This window comes from Acartia tonsa, chromosome 9 (genome assembly GCF_053477335.1).
Source record: "Acartia tonsa isolate MP-2025a chromosome 9, ASM5347733v1, whole genome shotgun sequence".
NCBI classification, from domain to species: Eukaryota; Metazoa; Arthropoda; class Copepoda; order Calanoida; family Acartiidae; genus Acartia; species Acartia tonsa.
Window position 1 is genome coordinate 3,003,975 of NC_137268.1, and position 17,895 is coordinate 3,021,869.

Sequence of the window (17,895 nt, forward strand, 5' to 3'; positions counted from 1 at the left end):
TCAGAGCTTGATCTTTAAATCATTTTGAAAATGCAGCGCTGTGATTGGCTAAAATTTTGGCGCGCCCCGATCTAAATCACCACTAAAATGATTTAAAGATCAAGCTCAATTGGAAATCAGGGGCAACTTCGATAATGTATCAATTGATATTTCTATTGATTTAGATATTATTTTCGATAGTTTTATAAATGTACTATTCACTTACAGTTTTAACAAATCCTTATAATAAAGTAACAGGATGTGTGTTTGTCTGTGTGTCTGTCTGTTTGTTTGTACTGAAGGATTTTGCTAACCGCTGAAGCGATCGTTTTCTCCTTAACAGGGTAGCTTCTCATAGGTCCCGGAAAGGTTTATAACTATTTTGGGGGAGGGTACCACCACCCTCCAAAGCGAAATTACAAAAAAAATGTAAATTTTTGTTTACATAGAGAATTATTCTATAATTTTGTAATTATGAATTTATGAAATGATACATGTCATACCAATTATGGTTAGTGTTATTTTTTTCCAAAGTACGTTTTGGATAACATACTATTTCACGTTGGTAAAGCCTGATTTTTTTTATAATGGCAACTAAAACTATAATGTCAAAAACAGGGATGGTGATATTTGTTTTATATCAATGGCGTGCAGAGTGTTTTGCCAGGGGGTGCGTGAAGCGCACCTGGAAATTTTCACACCTCCCGAGGGTGTGAGCTTCAGAGTGGTGTATTACAGACAACAACAAAGGTGTAGTTTCAGAGAGGCGCGCGAAGCGCGCAAATTTTATTTTATTACCACCCTTCTAAAGTTTAAGGGTTGTGTGACTTTTTTACCCATGCACCCTAATTGGCTGTATTAGGAGGTGTATGCAGGGGGTGTAAAAGCTTGTCAATTGGGAGTAAAAGGGTGTAATTTATTTCTTTTGGTGAGTTTTATTAGGGAGCATAGAGGTATAGAACCCGCAGGGGTTAAAACATTGAAAGAACTTACCAAACCTGCATATAGAAACGAAAAAAAACAATATTTTTAAGTCTAGTTAATCTCGAAATTGTGTCCTTATTCCTGGTTAAAAGTACGTCCAATAACTTAACTTGATGACATTCATTGTGAACACTTTTAGACAACTTTTTAGAAAATATGGTCAATTTTTATGATTTAACATGCAACTAAGCTACTCTTTAAGGTTTTTTGTCGATCGGTCAATCGGTCTGTCTTTAATAATAGTGTCTTAACCGAGAAGAACTAAAAAAGCCTCTCTGAAAAGAGGGCGAGACAAATAGCCGGGGGACTGCCATTTACACATCCAGCAAAATTACAGTGGATGTGTTTTTGCCAGTGCATTGGATTTATTTATGACAAACTGAATTTTTACTGTATAAATGACAGTAAAATCGATTCTCATGCCATAAATACATCCAACACTGGCAAAAACACATCCCATATTTTTATACATATGTCAAAAATACATCTGACACTGGCATTTACACATCTATACTTTTTCATTTATATGTCATAAATACATCCAACACTGGCATTTATACATCCATAGAAATTTAACACAAAATAATAAGAAAACACACTTGTATATTATTTGAGTTATAATATATTTGTGAGGTAAAAATAAAAAGCTTTATAAAGATTTAAATTAAAATATATTTGTCAGGTTAAAATAAAAAAAAAACATTATGTGATGATCTTGACCTTATCACAATTCTATATATTGGTCTACCAAAATCATCAACCAACAAGTCAGACATATCCCCACTTCCATATTGATTGTGGGGTCTTGGAGGTCCTGTTCCTTGAATCCCTGTACTGGGTCCTGGTAGCATTTCCGTGATACTTCTTTCCAGAAAAAAAACATCATCTTCTATTTTGGGAATAGGTTATTTCCACATCCGGATTTTCATTTAAATCAAAACATGAAATTTGAGTATCAAGTAATGGAGCTTCTACGTTTGATAGCTCTGTGACTGGTGCCAATGGACAAATGGTCATATGTCTCTTAAGATATGCATTACTGTAGTCTTTTTGACAATTTGGACAAGTCTTACGTGAATTAACAGCTACACGCCCTGCACCATGTCCACGTCCATAATAAAACAATGAACTAACAATAAATATCTAAATTATCTATAATACAAAGTAGAACGATGTCTGTCTGTCTGTCTGTCCGTCTGTCCGTCTGTCTGTCCGTCTGAAGCTTAAGATCTCAGTAATCACTGAACCGATTGGGCTCTACTCTTCAGGGAATATACCTACTGGTCCTGTGATGGTTTTAAGCTATTTTCTTGGGGGGTGGGACACCCCCAACCCCCCCAAAAAATGAAACCCCCCCCCAAAAAATTTTTTTTTTTACTTTTTCTTTTTAAATCTAAAATACCAAAAATTAGGTTGATCAAACCTCTTGGGGCAAAGCCCCTAGAGGCTAGGGGCGAAGCCGCTAGTAATATTATATAGCAATAATTTGACCACCTGCGGAAATGTATTGATGTTTTGTCGGGAGCATCTTGAGAAAAAGGGAAGTAAATAGGGGGAGAGTAACTAAAATAGGGTAAAAAGTTTAAAACCTATACATACTGTACAAAATATAATAAATTGTAAATAAATATTCATATAAATTAATCTAGATGTATATTTGCCAGTGTTGGATGTATTTATGACATATAATTGAAAAAGTATGGATGTGTAAATGCCAGTGTTGGATGTATTTATGACATATAATTGAAAAAGTATGGATGTGTAAATGCCAGTGTTGGATGTATTTATGGCATGAGAAAAAGTAAGAAAACATTTTGCCAAAAATACATCAACTGTAAATTTGCTGGATGTGTAAGTGCTATAGCCCCAAATAGCCTGGCAAGACTTTCTTCAGAAGTGCAGATGATTCATAGTGATTAGTCCACGGGAGGGAGAGGACATTGGGTTGTTTATAACACTATTCCTCATAATGTTTTAATAACGTTTTCTTATTCATTTGCTATACAACTTTTGGGACTTTATTGTATTTTGATTGTTTGATGCATTAAGGTGCGTGTCCAAACGTTCTAACCACTTTTTGTAATCTAGCTACATTAGGGGTAATATTGGGGATGTACATCAATTCATTTACCATTGTCTTATCACTTTAGATCCCTGATTTAGTCCACATGTAATTTGCCTATTATGCATGTAAGAACCCTTATAAAATAGTAATAATGGATATAGAATATTCATGGATATTATGACAGGAGAAAAATTTTCGTCAATTTAGGTTTCTAAATTAGGCACCACTTATTGGTCGGTTCATCTAGTAGAAGGGTAGGGTATGGAGTAAATGGTATGGATCTTTATTTTAGCCAGCTACGAGTTTTTTTCTTTATTAGAGTACACGATAATCTGGTGTAAGATCCAAGTAATAATAAATCCAATATGGCAATCTCGTGCAAGGTTCGTGATTTTGGTTGATCATGGTTTTAAAACGTGAAACAAAAGAAAGGATTTTTAATTCTCTGATGAAATAAGTAAGAAAATTTAGTATTTAGTGCCTAATAGATTAATTATCCCAGATGGACTGTCAGAGAAAAAAATAATTTCTAACAGAATATTTTGTTTTGCTGCGCTCCTAGCATATATAAGCTCTCTATTCGAAGGCTTACAGAAAGTAAGAAAATGGCTTAAAACCAAACTTAGATATAAAATTCAAATAGGTTAAAACCATACAGGGACCTATAAGAACCTTCCACAAAATGGAAAACTCAATCGGTTGAGTGGTAATCAAAATCTTAAAAAAAGAACAAAAAAAACTTACTACCTTAAATATTAGGGTATCATTCATTCCAATAATGCACGCAACTAAATCTTTAACGATATAATTTTCAGAAAGCTAGCTTAAGACAACCTTATGGCCTGTATGAAAACAATGTGTGAATACACATTACTGCATACTTCCTACCTTTTAGGAAACTGCCATTTGGGAAGAAATTTTTTTTATAAATTAACCATGACTGTTTATATTAATGTATATAATATTCATTTATTATTGTTGTTTTTTTTTCTATGTATGTACACCGAAGAATAATAAATCTAATCTAATCTAATCTTAAAATTTAAATGGAAAATATAGCTGCCATTTCTTACCTTTAATATAATATAACAGGATTGTTCCTACACTGTGTTCTTATTGGTCCCATTTACTTATTAGGGATCTAGATCTAATATATCTATTTACTTATTAGAGATCTAGATCTAATATATCTATTTACTTATTAGGGATCTAGATCTAATATATCTATTTACTTATTAGAGATCTAGATCTAATATATCTATTTACTTATTAGGGATCTAGATCTAACATATCTATATACTTATTAGGGACCTAGATCTAATAAATCTATTTACTTATTAGGGATTTAGATCTAATATATCTATCTACTTATTAGGGATCTAGATCTAATATATCTATTTACTTATTAGGGATAAAGATCTAATGTACCTATTTACTTATTACGGTTCTAGACCTAATATATATATTTACACCATTAGGGATTTAGATCTAATATATCTATTTACTTATTAGGGATCTAGATCTTAAATATTTATATACTTATTAGGGATTTAGATCTAATATATCTATTTCTTTATTAGGGATCTAGATCTAATATATATATATATATATATATATACTTTAAGGGATATAGATCTATTATATAATCTACTTATTAGGAATCTAAATCTAATATATCTGTATATTTATTAGGGATCTAGATGTAATATATCTATTTACTTATTAGTGAACTAGATCTAATATATCTATATACTTATTAGGGATTTAGATCTATTATATCTGTATACTTATTAGGGATTTAGATCTAATATATCTATTTACTTATTAGGGATCTAGATCTAATATATAATCTACTTATTAGGAATCTAGATATAATATATCTATATACTTATCATGGATTTAGATCTAATATATCTACTTACTTATTAGGGATCTAGATCCATTATATCTATTTACTTATTAGGTATCTAGGTCTAATATATTTATATGTATTCTTTTACCTAGGCGCGTGCACAGCATTTGATAAAACAATAAAAAAGACTTGATTGATGGAGTAGAATTAGCAAAATTTGCACTTGTTTGGCATGACTGGAAAGGGTTGTTGGATGAGAGTAAATTTGTTGTTGGATTTTAATCTTCGGGGAATATATCTACTGGTCCTGTGGTGGTTTTAAGCTATTTGCTTAGGGCGTGGGACACCCCAACCACCCTCCCCCCTAAAAAATCCTCCTTAATTTGTTTGCAGTTAATTTAAAATGTGGTGGCTAGGCTTTACTAAAAGTATAAAAATGGCTATACGTCTGTACTGAAGGACCTCGGTAACCGCTGAATCTCCTTTACATAGTAGCTACTCATAGTTCCTAGAAATATTTCTAACTATTTTTTTTTGGGGGGGGGGGATAAGTTTAATTTTTTTAACTAAAAAAAGAATAGGGTGGGGGGGTCTAATTCAACCCTCATACCAATTGCACCCAGAGGCCTCTAGGGGCGTAGACGCTAATTTTAAAATAATATAAAAAAGAAACTCAAAAACGTTTTAAACTAAAAAATTGGCAAAAATCAACATAATATATCAATGGTAAAAGTTTGTTTTTTAAATAGTGCGTCGTCAAATTTGTATAAAAAGCCTGGAATTTTTAGAGAATTATATTTTTGATAAAAAAAATCCTTATATACGGTGTCCAAAAAATTAAGTTCTAACCTAAAAAAATAACAAATTAACACAAATGTTTATATACAATATAAATATGCATATACTAATTCAGTTCTTGAAATGTACAAAATTAAATATTTTTGGGTCACCCTGTAATAATTGCCGCGTCTAGTTGTCGGAGAGATTCTATGGTGGGTGCGTGCACACAACTAGTTTATATGGCCAGGCCTCCGCAATCCCTCTGATCTGTAGCAGAGATAGTACAACCTGATCCAAAAACAATCCCACTTTATGCCAACCAGATTAAAGAGGCACTTCAGATTTCTAGTTTTTTTTCATATAAATAATTTTTTAGTTGAAGTTTAGTTCAATTTAATTTCTAATTTAAAAAACATATCGCAAGCAACCACCATGTATATACAATGAAAGAATTTTTGTCTGTGGCGAAGGATCTCGCTAACCAATGAACCGATATGTTTCTTTTACAGTTAAGTCTCGTATAGTTCTTTAGATGGTTTTAGGCTAGTTTTTTTTATAAACAAGCCTGAGTAAGGTTTTAGGCTATTTTTTTGCCCTTCGAATATTTAGACTCTAGATGCTTGGGGCGCAGCCGAAAGTGTATTATAAAAGGAACATTTGGCAGACATAGAAATCCTGACTATTCCTGATTTCCTTAAGTGTATATCTGTAGAAACATTTGCTTTTACACAAATTACCCAGTTAAGCATTGATAAACCCCCTGTTTTAAAAAAAATCAAAATTTTAAAGGGGGATAGTTTGTTAGGTTTGGTTATTTCATATTGGATACTGTGTAGCTCCCCCCCCCCCCCCAATGTAATAGCAACTCAGGTATAGGCCCAGCAGGGTTAAGTATAGCCCCCCCGGCCCCCCACCCCCCCAACTTATTTTAAATTTTTTTTACGAGAGGGTCAATAGTCCCCAACAGGCACCTTGTGTTAAATTCAGTTCAGTTTTAATTGGAATATGTATATTAAGTCAACATTTGGGTATAGCCCTTTTCGTGACAACTTCGTATTTTCACAGTGGCTTTTCTCCTATTTCTAGCCCCTGCAGGGGGCTCTAACCCTGCGGGGCAATCAAGTAACCCAATATAACCTAATCTAACTTAAAATAACCTATTAAAGGCCATTTTAAAAATACGACGAATCGCCCCCTCCCCCCGACCGTTAAGGGTTAAGGGGCGTTGCCACGAAAGGGACTATACCCAAACATTTTTAAATTTGCTATGGTAACAGTCATCTATCGCATCATATTATAGACAGCTTTCAGCGGATATTAGAATGAATAAATTATAAGATTAAAACCAGTTTTGTTAGCCCTGAGGGGCTGAATGCCCGAAACAAAACTGGTATTGACTATATGGTTTTTGTATTATTATTCATGGAAAATTGTCTGTAATTCGACGCTATACATGATTTTTCAGTAGGTCTGAAAACAATATCTAATCCATGGGGTTATTAATTGGTTTCGAAGAAATTCTGGAATATCCTGTTCTAATATCAACAAGGAAAAATTTAAACAAGAAGTATCCTTTTAGTGACGGAGAGAGAAAGGAAGAAAAAAGAGTAAAAAGAGAATGTGGTCTAATGAGAAAGAAAGCAGAAGAGAGAGAGAGAGAAAGAAGGAGAGAGTGGGATGTAATGAAAGGCCTTGTTTTTATCTAGATACTTTATTTAAAAAATACATCTGATGGAATAATTCAGTCAATTCAGTTAGCATTTAACCTCTGAAGAGAACAGACGTGTTTAAAAACATTATCCCTACTTTCATACTTTGTAAACCACGTTTTTAAAGACATTAAGAATACAACTAAATTATAATACCTATATATCTAAATACTCAAGCGCAGAAACGTATCCTTGAAGAAGTAAATTATTTGCTTGAATTTTCATTGAATTGTAAAGGTAATATATATGATTAGAAAGATGAAACAGACCGCAAATTTGGAGGTTGTAGCCCAGGAAATCCCAGAAATTCCATCTTTTGAATCTTTGAGACTTGACAACCTGAACAACCTAAATGGAATCACCAGCAAGAACAGCCAGAGCTATGTCCCCCGCAGTGAATGGAAAATCAAGGCCTCAATTGTTGCCAAGAATACTTTCAACCCCATCCGTAACATCCTCGAGACCATGGACATCACCCCGCATCCCAAGAAGAAGATGATTTCCCTGTCAATTGGAGACCCAACTGTGTTTGGTAACCTGAAGCCGGCCAAGGAGATTGTGGAGGCTGTGAAGATATCTCTGGAGAGTGGAGTGAACAACGGATACGGGCCCAGCACTGGATTTGCTCCGGCCAGGCAAGCTGTGGCTGATTATGTCTCTGTTCCAGGTATCATTTATTTACATTCTGAAATTATTATTATAATTCTATTTTGGCATGTCATGAAAAGAAAGCATTATAGGCTTCAAATGTCTGAGAAAATGTTAGATATCTAAACAAACTAAAACCAAAATTTTCTTAGAATGAATAAAAGACAGGAGGATCAAAAACAAAATTTGATGGAAAAAACTAAATTCATAACAAAAACAAATTGTCTAAAACGTTTTTATGTAATTTTTTATACATAAATTTCACTTAAACAAGAAAATACACTCAATTCTATAATAAAAAAAGTAGTAAGCTTATAGTCTTTTGTCCTTCCAGGTCTTGCTAACCATGTAATTAAAAGAGTTTTACGTATGTCCCTGGAAGGTTTTAAACTAATTTATTTAAATAGAAGTCTTGAGATGGTTATAGTTAAATTTATAGTACTTTCTCTCCTAAATGTTAAAAGCGCAGACACTAGTCTAAAAATAACAAAATACTGTAATTGTAAAAAAAAACAAAGATTTAAAATACTTTATTATTCATAATAGAAATGTACAAATTTTGTTCTATCTTATGATATGAAAAATCCTCCCATTTCTAAGCAAACATCTACAAGCCATAATTTAATTTCATTTTAACTCACCAGGTGGCGAAGTAACTCCTGACGATGTAATCCTGTGCTCTGGTTGTTCCTGCGCACTTGATATTACCATTTCTGCCATAGCTGATGCTGGACAAAATATCCTTGTACCTAGACCTGGATTCCCACTCTACACAACCTTGGCTGCTGGTTTAGGTACATTTTTTGTTGTTAAAGATAATTTGAAATGAGCAAAAAATAGGAATTTATCCTATCATGCTTCGTTTTTTATTAAATGAATAAGTTGGAGTACAATGTTTGGCACTTTCGATATAAGTAAATGATAATAAAAACCCCATGGAATGCGATAATAACTTCAGAAAAATCGAAGAAAATAGTTTTCATACTTAATTAACGTTTTTAAGTTTTTCTTCAAAAAGTTTAGATAAGATGCCTTTAAAAGTCGTCTATGATTTTGTCAGGGATAAAAATGAAACTTTAAAATAAGAATTACAACATATTTTTTTAATTAGTACAAAGTAAAATTTTGAACATTTTATTGATCAGTATATTTTTTAAAATGTGAAGTAGAAACCTGAATATTTTATCATGAAAATTGTGTTATGATTTGATTGTCTGCTAGATGACAAGAAAAAAGATACTGACAGTACTTGTTGGTTCTTTAAAAAAAAAGGTAGATTACTTTCAGAACCCCTCTTTTTGTAACATTATTTCAATAGAACAGAGCCGTAGTCTTAGTGTTGTAGTCGTAGCCTTGTTTTAGAATTGTTCAATTTTTTAACTTCTGATAAAAACAGAATTAATGGTATTTTTGTAAATATTTTACCTCCAAGAAATGTCTATACTTCCCAATCATATGTTGTGTGATTTTTAAGAGGAATTATTTTGATATAATGTCATTAAAATATTCGTTGAAAAAAAGTGCTATTCTAGCTTATACTTCACATTTTAATGTGTATGATAATTCAAATAAAAGATAATGAAGATTTATATTATATTTAATTGTTATAATTATAAAGAAAAACCTGGAAACAGTAAAAAAATGACTTTATTTTATTGACGCAGGGAAAATTTTGTCAAATATTTGAATAAAAAAAAACAATATAAAACAAAATAAATTATTTACAAAAAGGCTTAATGAGTTTAGGAAATTTTTCATTTACTAATCATGTCAGTTAAACTCTATAACACAGAATACAGTGCAAAAAGATGTTCTCGTTTTAATTTTAAGTAATTTCAAATGCATTTTAATACCTTTTAATGATTTGTTTTTTGAAACATCATTTTATAAAATGTTATTGATTTTTGAAGTTAAATGTTAGAATGTTTTTAAATTTTGTTAACATTTTGTTTTAAATGTAGAAAATTGGTAATTCTAAACATTCAAAAAATGATTTTGTTAAATTTTCATCACTTAAATTGCATGTTTGATGAAATTTTCAACTGATAATTCAAGAAAAATCGTTTAAGTTTTATTATATTTTACTTTGAATTGTTAAAAAAATAGATTATTGTCAAAAAAGGAGAAGTTATGCTTTCCTCATAAAAAGACCTAAAACATGAAAATTAACACGTGTAATGAGAATTTTTTTCTTTCAGGCTTAATTTTAAGTAATTATTGATATTTTTTGTAAAAATGATTTTTTATAAAAAGTTTTAAAACTCGATTTAAGTAGTAGTGCTAAAAAAGGTTGCTATCTTTTGCAATTTTCTTGCAAAAAAAATTTTCTCAGATTTTAAAAATAGCAAAGGGTGTTATTAGACGTACCTACAGATACAATTGCTAAGTCATTTCAACCTAACACTAAAATAAAGTTCTTACATCTGAGGGTGCAACAGTGCTATGTTTTTTGCTTACTTAATGAAAACGTTTTTGGGAAATTTTTTAGACCTGAACTAACTTAAAAACATAATACATTGATATTTTAAGTCATTGTAACTTAGCTAAATAATTCAAAATTTCCACCTTTTGTTAAGTTTGGACATAGATGCCCACTGGGAGGGGGTGGGGGGTAAAGGGGTGATAATCCTCCTCAAACTTTTAAACACCTCATTTTACCCCCTCAAAAATAGCTTGGACGTTCTTGGGTTGACTCCCATGATTTATATCCTTATTTTTCTTAAAATTAGAGTTAAACTTTTATAAATCAAATTTATATTATTATTTCTTTTTATAACTTTTATTAGATTTCATAAAGCTTTTGATTTTTCATGTTTAATTATCTAGAAATTGAGACCCGTGAATACAACCTGCTGCCCGACCAAGACTGGGAGGTGGACCTTAAGCACATGGAGTCGCTGATTGACGAGAACACAGCCGCCATTATTGTCAACAGTCCCTCCAACCCGTGTGGAAATGTGTTCAGCATTGCTCATCTGAAGCAGATCTTGGCAGTTGCGGAGATGTATAAGATTCCTATAATTGCTGATGAAATCTATGATAACTTTGTCTTCCCTGGACAGGTGAGAATTCCAGAAAGGCTTTGAAACCGATTAATATCAGCTGGATTAGAACCGGTTCCAAGCCATACTGAAAATTATGTATAGAATCGTATTAAAAACAATTATTTACGAATATTAAAATGGTAATCATAAAATTAATACCATCTTTGTTAGCCCGGGCAGTTGGCCCCTGGTTTTGATTCCTATAATTTCCATTTCAATATCCGTGGAAAGCTGTCTATAATACGATGCGATAAATAACTATTATCAAGTACCCTAAGCAGGTATTGTCATAAAAACCATGCCCACTTCCCTCAACTCTTTTTGAATACTTGTTGTTGAAGCTTTAACTCATTTTTTACTAAAAAAGGTAAAATGTTTGTATGTTTATTATTTGATAACTTTTTGGATAAGACAATGAAAGATTTTTTATTAATTTAAAGATGTTTAGTTATTCATAGTTTTTGGATGATAAAAACAATTCTGTTTTTATATAAGAATATTTTTTGTGTATCTTTAATAATTGAGAAAAAAATCCTGAGAAAAGAATGTATTGTAAAATTCCAGAGTATATACTGTAAAATGTTAAAAAAAATAAAGAAAAATAACTTTATCATACAAGAGAGGACTCCAATTAGTTGCGTTCTAAGTTAATCATAAAAAACACTAAGAAGAAGTTATAGAAGATAAGTTGTCAATTTGATACTTGAAGCAAATCAAATTTAATTAACAATAAAACCTAAAATTTGTATCAACAAATCAGTATTTTTACCTATAAGAGTGTATTACATATTATGAGAAATTTTTTTTAGATACTAACAGAAAATCATATGTGCAAAAATCTTTTTAAGTTTTTTTCTTTCTTAAAAGGAATTTGAAAAGAGTTCTTATTTGTGCTCATCTGGAAAGCTTTCAAATTTCAATATATTTTATTCTTCCTTTAAAAGCATATTCATCTCTAAATAAAAGTAACACAAGGTCTGTCTATGTGGTTATCTATCTGTCCGTACCAAAGAATCTTGCAAACCGCTGTTATGATTCTCCTTTACAGTGAAGCCTTTCATAAAGAAAATATAGTCCTGCTCATTTTGTTTACTTTTTCTTTTTAAAACTAAATTATAAGTGGTGGGTAGTCCCTAAAGGCCTCTAGGGGCGTGGCAACTAATTAATCTTAAACAATTAGTAGTACATGTGGATATCTTTAAAGTATTGTAATATATTTTGTGTGTTACAAAATTGCTGGGACGATGATTTATATTTTGATAAAACCTAATATGAGATATATATATGGGGGATGTTATACAATAATGATAATAAAACAAAATAGCAAGTATAATTCTCATTTTTAGTAGTGAAGCTACTCTATAATTCACTACATATTAAATGAAGATTCCTATGACATATGCCCATCTAATCTATACATTGTCCATCTGTCTGTTATTTGGGGTGCTAGATCGATTCCTAGATTTTCAAGTTTTCATGATTTTCTCAATTCCTTTTCAAGATAGAAGGCTGAAATTTTCAAGGAGTAATCAATTTTAAATTCTATTTATTTTGACTAAGTTTTGTTATTATTTGTCTATTAATTGACAGAATAACATTTTAGCATTCAATAAATTATATTACTGAAGATTAATAATGATTTAGAGGCTTTAATTTAATTTCAAAAATATTACTATTATCTTATTTTTTGTTGTTTAACTGCATGAGCATCTAATATGAGATATATTAGATGATATATCTTTCTGTACACAACAAAACTCAACAAAACATTGATAAAACATAAAAGCACAACAATTCTTCTGCAAAATGATAATTTTACCCATATTGTTTTAGCTAAAGTGAAATATTTTATGTCTGTAGATTTTTCTTGCTAAAAATGTGCATATTAATATGACATATTTAAAAGTAGCATTGTTTTAGCTCAGATAGAAATGGCACTTTGGCAATAGTAATATGCAAGTTTGCACAATAAATATTCGCATATATAATCATGCTGTTTTTGTAGAAATATGTTCCAATTGCCTCCTTGACTACAACTGTACCTGTTCTGTCCTGCGGTGGCCTCACTAAGAGGTTCCTGGTTCCAGGATGGAGAATGGGATGGATCATCATTTATGACAGGTAAATGATTAAATGATTTTTAATTATAACTTAATATTTCAGTATGTCTCTGAAACAAAGACAGTTTTAAACCATGCTGTAATGTCTGTAGTGTACAATATTAGAGACACTTGTCCACATAAAAGAAAATACAATTCATAGGTCTAATGTATACAATACTAGTGGCTGCACCCCTAGCCATTAGGGACTCTGTATTCAAACTATCAGATAGGGGCTGCTGGAAAAATATCTTAAAACTAACTTAAGCAAGACTTTAATCTGAAAAATAAATAGCCTAAATCCATCAACTATGTGAAGCTTACCTAAAATAGAGAACCCAATAAGTTCAGTAGTTATTGAGATCATAAGTTTTAGACAAAAAAAATGTACTGTTTTATAAAATAGGATGATACGATTAATATAACACCTAATCTAAATACTTGATACTTTTATATTTGCTATATTTTAGGAACAATGTCTTTGCTGAAGAAGTAAGAAGAGGTCTGTTGTGCATGAGCCAGAGGATCATTGGTTCCAACACCCTCATTCAGGGTGCCCTGCCAACCATACTCAAGCTGACACCAAGATCATTCTTTGATGACACCATCACTATTATTGAGAGGAATGCCAAGCTTGCCTTCCAGAAGCTTAAGTCTGTGCCTGGTCTCATGCCAGTTATGCCACAGGTAGAGCTTTTATTATGTGACAATATTCACTCTTTAAAAGAATCGAACTAAAAACAAAAAGAATAGTGTAAGCAATTGGATGTCATATATGAATTATCATAATTCAGGGTGCTATGTACATGATGGTGAGAGTTGACATGTCCAGATTCCCCCAGTTCAGCACTGACCTTCAGTTTGTTGAGAGGCTTGTGTCAGAACAGTCTGTCTTCTGTCTGCCTGGCAAGTGCTTCAACTATCCAAACTATGTCAGGTAAACAATTAAAACTTATTTTGTTTAGCGAGAAGGAAAGAGAATTTAGAATGCCGCAAATGCGCACATAGAAAAGTCGTCGTCCATGTAAGGAAATATAGACTTCTCTTAAGTTTAAAAATGATAGGATGTTTTTGTCAAGCAGAACACACATAGGCTGAGAAATTGCATAGACATACCTAATTACCCTTAAATAAAAACAAAAAAAAAATATAATAAAACAGAATGATACTAATTAACTTATTATATTCAGAATTGTCCTGACTGTCCCAGAAAACCTTCTGAGTGAGGCTTGTGACAGGATATTGGAGTTCTGCAGCCAGCACTTGGTCTGTCCTCCACCTTCCAGGCTGGTCGGACTTCTTGTGGATAACAGGTAGAAATTATTTTTAATATCTCATAAAGAATCTAATTGTCTGTTTGTATGTCTGTCTGATTAATTGAACCAAAGGATCTCGCTAACCGCTTAACTGATATGGTTCTCCTTTACAGGTTAGCTTATCATAGGTCCTAAGAAGGTTTATAACTATTTTAGTGGTCGGTACCACCACTCTCCTAAAAGGAATCGACCCAATAAAAAAATGAAATAACATTTTTTTAAAACTAAAATTAAACATCGGTGTTGGTCGACCCCCCCTGCCTCAGAAAAAAATCCCCTTCCCTTTTTCTTTTTATATCTAAATAAAAAATGGGTTACTAAATTCAACTCCGCCCATTTTAAAGTGTCCCCAGAGGCCTCTAGAGCGTAGCCGCTAGTCAAGAAGATAAACAAAAAAATAAATACTCGAATTTCATAAGTACATAGTAAAATAATTTTTTTTTAAAAACACATTTCTGTATATAGGTCCCTGTATGCCACCTATGGTAAGAAGTATGGTATGTTCCTTGGAGACCCCCACTCTGACACCTGGCACAATACCTGGCAGCTGGCTCTTACCATTGCAGATTCCATCAGAAATAATGATGAGCAACAGAGAAAGATGTCATTTGGGTAAGTCATTTATTTTCTTCAGAAATTTATACATCATTATTTTATTATCTAAGTAGCTTGATGTCTGTCCGTCCGTCCGTCCGTCTGAAGCTTAAGATCTCGGTAACCACTGAACCGATCGGATTCTACTATTCAGGGAATTTACCTACTGGTCCTGTGGTGGTTTTCGGCTATTTTCTTGGTGGGTGGGACACGCCTAAACCCCCAAAAAACAAAAAAAATCCCCCCCCCCCATTTTTTTTCTTTCTTTTGCTGAAGATTTCCTTGGTCCTTTTACGAATGGGGCACAGCCGCTAGAGGCTAGGGGCGAAACCGCTAGTTACTTATATAGCATTATCCTTACTATAAGACAAATTCATTACCTTTGAAAGTGGCTGAATAAAAAGAAAAAGAAAATCAGGGGTGTGCACAGAAAAATCATTAAGGAGTGAAAAAAGAGTTCCTGATTTCAAATTTACGGAGGGGGAGGGGGGTAACACCCACCTACCGCACACCAAGAATTAACAAACGTATTTCTTGTACTCTAATTGTAGCAGTGCATTTATTTGAAACCGCAATCATGTGTTATTATTGAATGCATTTATTTCATAAAAATCCTGAGTTATAAAAACCACTTTAATGGCCTAGAAAATTCCAACTAAAAAATCTGGTTTTGATTTCCTTGACTAGCCCCTTTTATTATAGCTCTCTCTTTAGCACGCATTGAATGTCTGATTCCTTTTCTATCTTAATATATACAGTGAGGGAGGGCAGGGAGTAAGGGAGGGGACAATGGGCAATTAATTCAATATAAGAGTTATCAAAGAAATGGCATGAAATCCAGTTTAATCCAATAAATTTGTAGGAAATTATAAAGGGATTGTTAATTGAATAATAGATTTCCATAGCGTCATGTAAAGTGAAATCACAACTTGTTTTTGATGAAATATATTGAGGTTTTTTGGTGTGATTTTTATATTTAAAGATTATTAGACCCGGCCAGCTGCTAGCAAGAATATGACTGCCCCTTTTTATTCTGTTTATTTCCTTTGCCCCTTGCCCCCACCTCCCTTCTCCCCGTCTGCTACATTCCAACCTAACACAACGAGTGTTTATTTCCCTCCCCCCCACTTCCCTTATCCCTTCTCCCCGTCTGCAATATTCAAAACATACATAACGAGTAGCGGCATTCTTTGCGCAAGTCCCCAAACTCAGTCAGAAACTGCTAAATTCTTGCACATTCCCTTTAGGCCAGTCCCCAAAGTCTGAGACTCCTAAAAATTGAATATTCGATCCATTGTCCCCTCCCTTACTCCCTGGAGGGAGGGGATATTGGGCTGTTTATTACACTAGTCCCCAAAGTTTTTTTAAAAATGTTTTCTTGTTCGTTACCTTAACGACTCTGGGGACTTTTTTGGAATTTTGAGTGGTTAGTTGAATAAGTTTAGTGTCCAACCGTTTTTTAATTTACAGAAGGGGTAATAACTTAAATCATCATTGGTGATGTACATCAATTTATCGTCCATTGTCTTATCCCTTCAGATATCTGATAGCTAACCATCCTTAACAATCAGTACTTTTAAAACTGCATCTGGTTTTCTTTGACCAGATCATGCAATTTAAACATACAATTTCATCAGATTCAAGCTTTTTTTGAAGAGGATAAATTTTAAAATAGTGGTAAAACAAACAAAAAATAACTATACTTAAGAGATTAAAGTTATTATAATATTTTTAAAAATCCTTATTGATTTTTTTATTTCTTTTTAGACGAAAGAATTCAACAACCAGGGAGACATAATGATAAGTCTGAAGAAGAAAAAGATACACCCACACACACACTCACTCAGACTAAAAATGCTTATACAATTCAATTCCAGTATTTTTTTTTCAACAAGCGTTCACCAAATATAATTTGGAAAAAACCAAACTCATTCATTCTGAAAACTGAAAGACCTTTTTCTTGGCTGTTTTGTGCAGTGGAAATTTTTAGACTAAAAAAACTTGATAGTTATTTCTCGCATCGTATTATAAACAGCTTTCCGCGGATATAGAATGTACCGAGGTGCCGATAAAAGCTTACAAAAATACAACTTTTTAGTCTAAATATTTGCATTGTATATTATTTTTTTTCTTTAGTAATTTTTTAGTTGTAATAATTGTAAGATATCAAAATGTTCACTTATAAAAGACATCTTCCATGACATTTCCATTAGGGTTGGGCCGGATATCCGGCCATTTTCGATATCCGGCTTGATACTGGATATCCGGTAATTTGCTGGATATTAGGCCATTTTCAATATCTGGCTGGATTCCGGATTTCCGGCATAAAAAATCAGCCGGATTATCGGTATCTGGCCCAACCCTATTTACAATACTTCTTTTTAAACTGAGTACAATAAATTGATAATAATATAAGTTTATTCTGTAATGAAAATATTATTTATGCAGATATATTGATTCTAATTATAACTTATAGTATTAAAATATTATCTTATTGTAAAAATTCACATTTCATTTTAAAAATCAAAAAAATTAAATCTCAAAATCAATAATTTGTTACCATTAACCTTTCATTATAATGTTATTTTATAAGGGTAACAGTTATCTAACCTTTAAGCTAAATTTATACAAAAAAAATGTGAAAAATCCAGTAAAAAAAAGACCTCAACAAACTGTTTGCTACAAAAAATTATCCTTAAGTCACTATTCATAATCATCTCTGTATATTTTATGTATGTATATGCTGTAAAGTTCTTAATTATGTTGTTAAAATATTATTTACTGTGTATGTAGCTATTGTTCCTTGAAATAAATCATATAAATAA

The 17,895-nt window shown here is 32.1% G+C and overlaps 1 protein-coding gene across 1 annotated transcript; it reads left to right on the forward strand.

Moving 5' to 3' along the window:
* The first annotated feature begins 7,326 nt into the window (after positions 1 to 7,326).
* Positions 7,327 to 17,895, forward strand: LOC145328013 (tyrosine aminotransferase-like). Its single transcript, XM_080171546.1, has 9 exons — positions 7,327 to 8,036; positions 8,662 to 8,811; positions 10,844 to 11,079; positions 13,067 to 13,182; positions 13,631 to 13,847; positions 13,955 to 14,097; positions 14,351 to 14,473; positions 14,942 to 15,088; positions 16,838 to 17,895. The coding sequence occupies exons 1-9, from the start codon at positions 7,616 to 7,618 to the stop codon at positions 16,866 to 16,868; spliced, it is 1,584 nt and encodes a 527-aa protein (XP_080027672.1). The 5' UTR covers positions 7,327 to 7,615; the 3' UTR covers positions 16,869 to 17,895.

Excerpts from the sequence above, each read along its gene's own strand:
- LOC145328013 (XM_080171546.1), top strand. The coding sequence starts at position 7,616 with ATGATTAGAAAGATGAAACAGACCGCAAATTTGGAGGTTGTAGCCCAG. Across the intron at positions 13,848-13,954 it reads TCATGCCAGTTATGCCACAG|GGTGCTATGTACATGATGGT; the intron begins GTAGAGCTTTTA and ends ATCATAATTCAG. Across the intron at positions 15,089-16,837 it reads CAGAGAAAGATGTCATTTGG|ACGAAAGAATTCAACAACCA; the intron begins GTAAGTCATTTA and ends ATTTCTTTTTAG.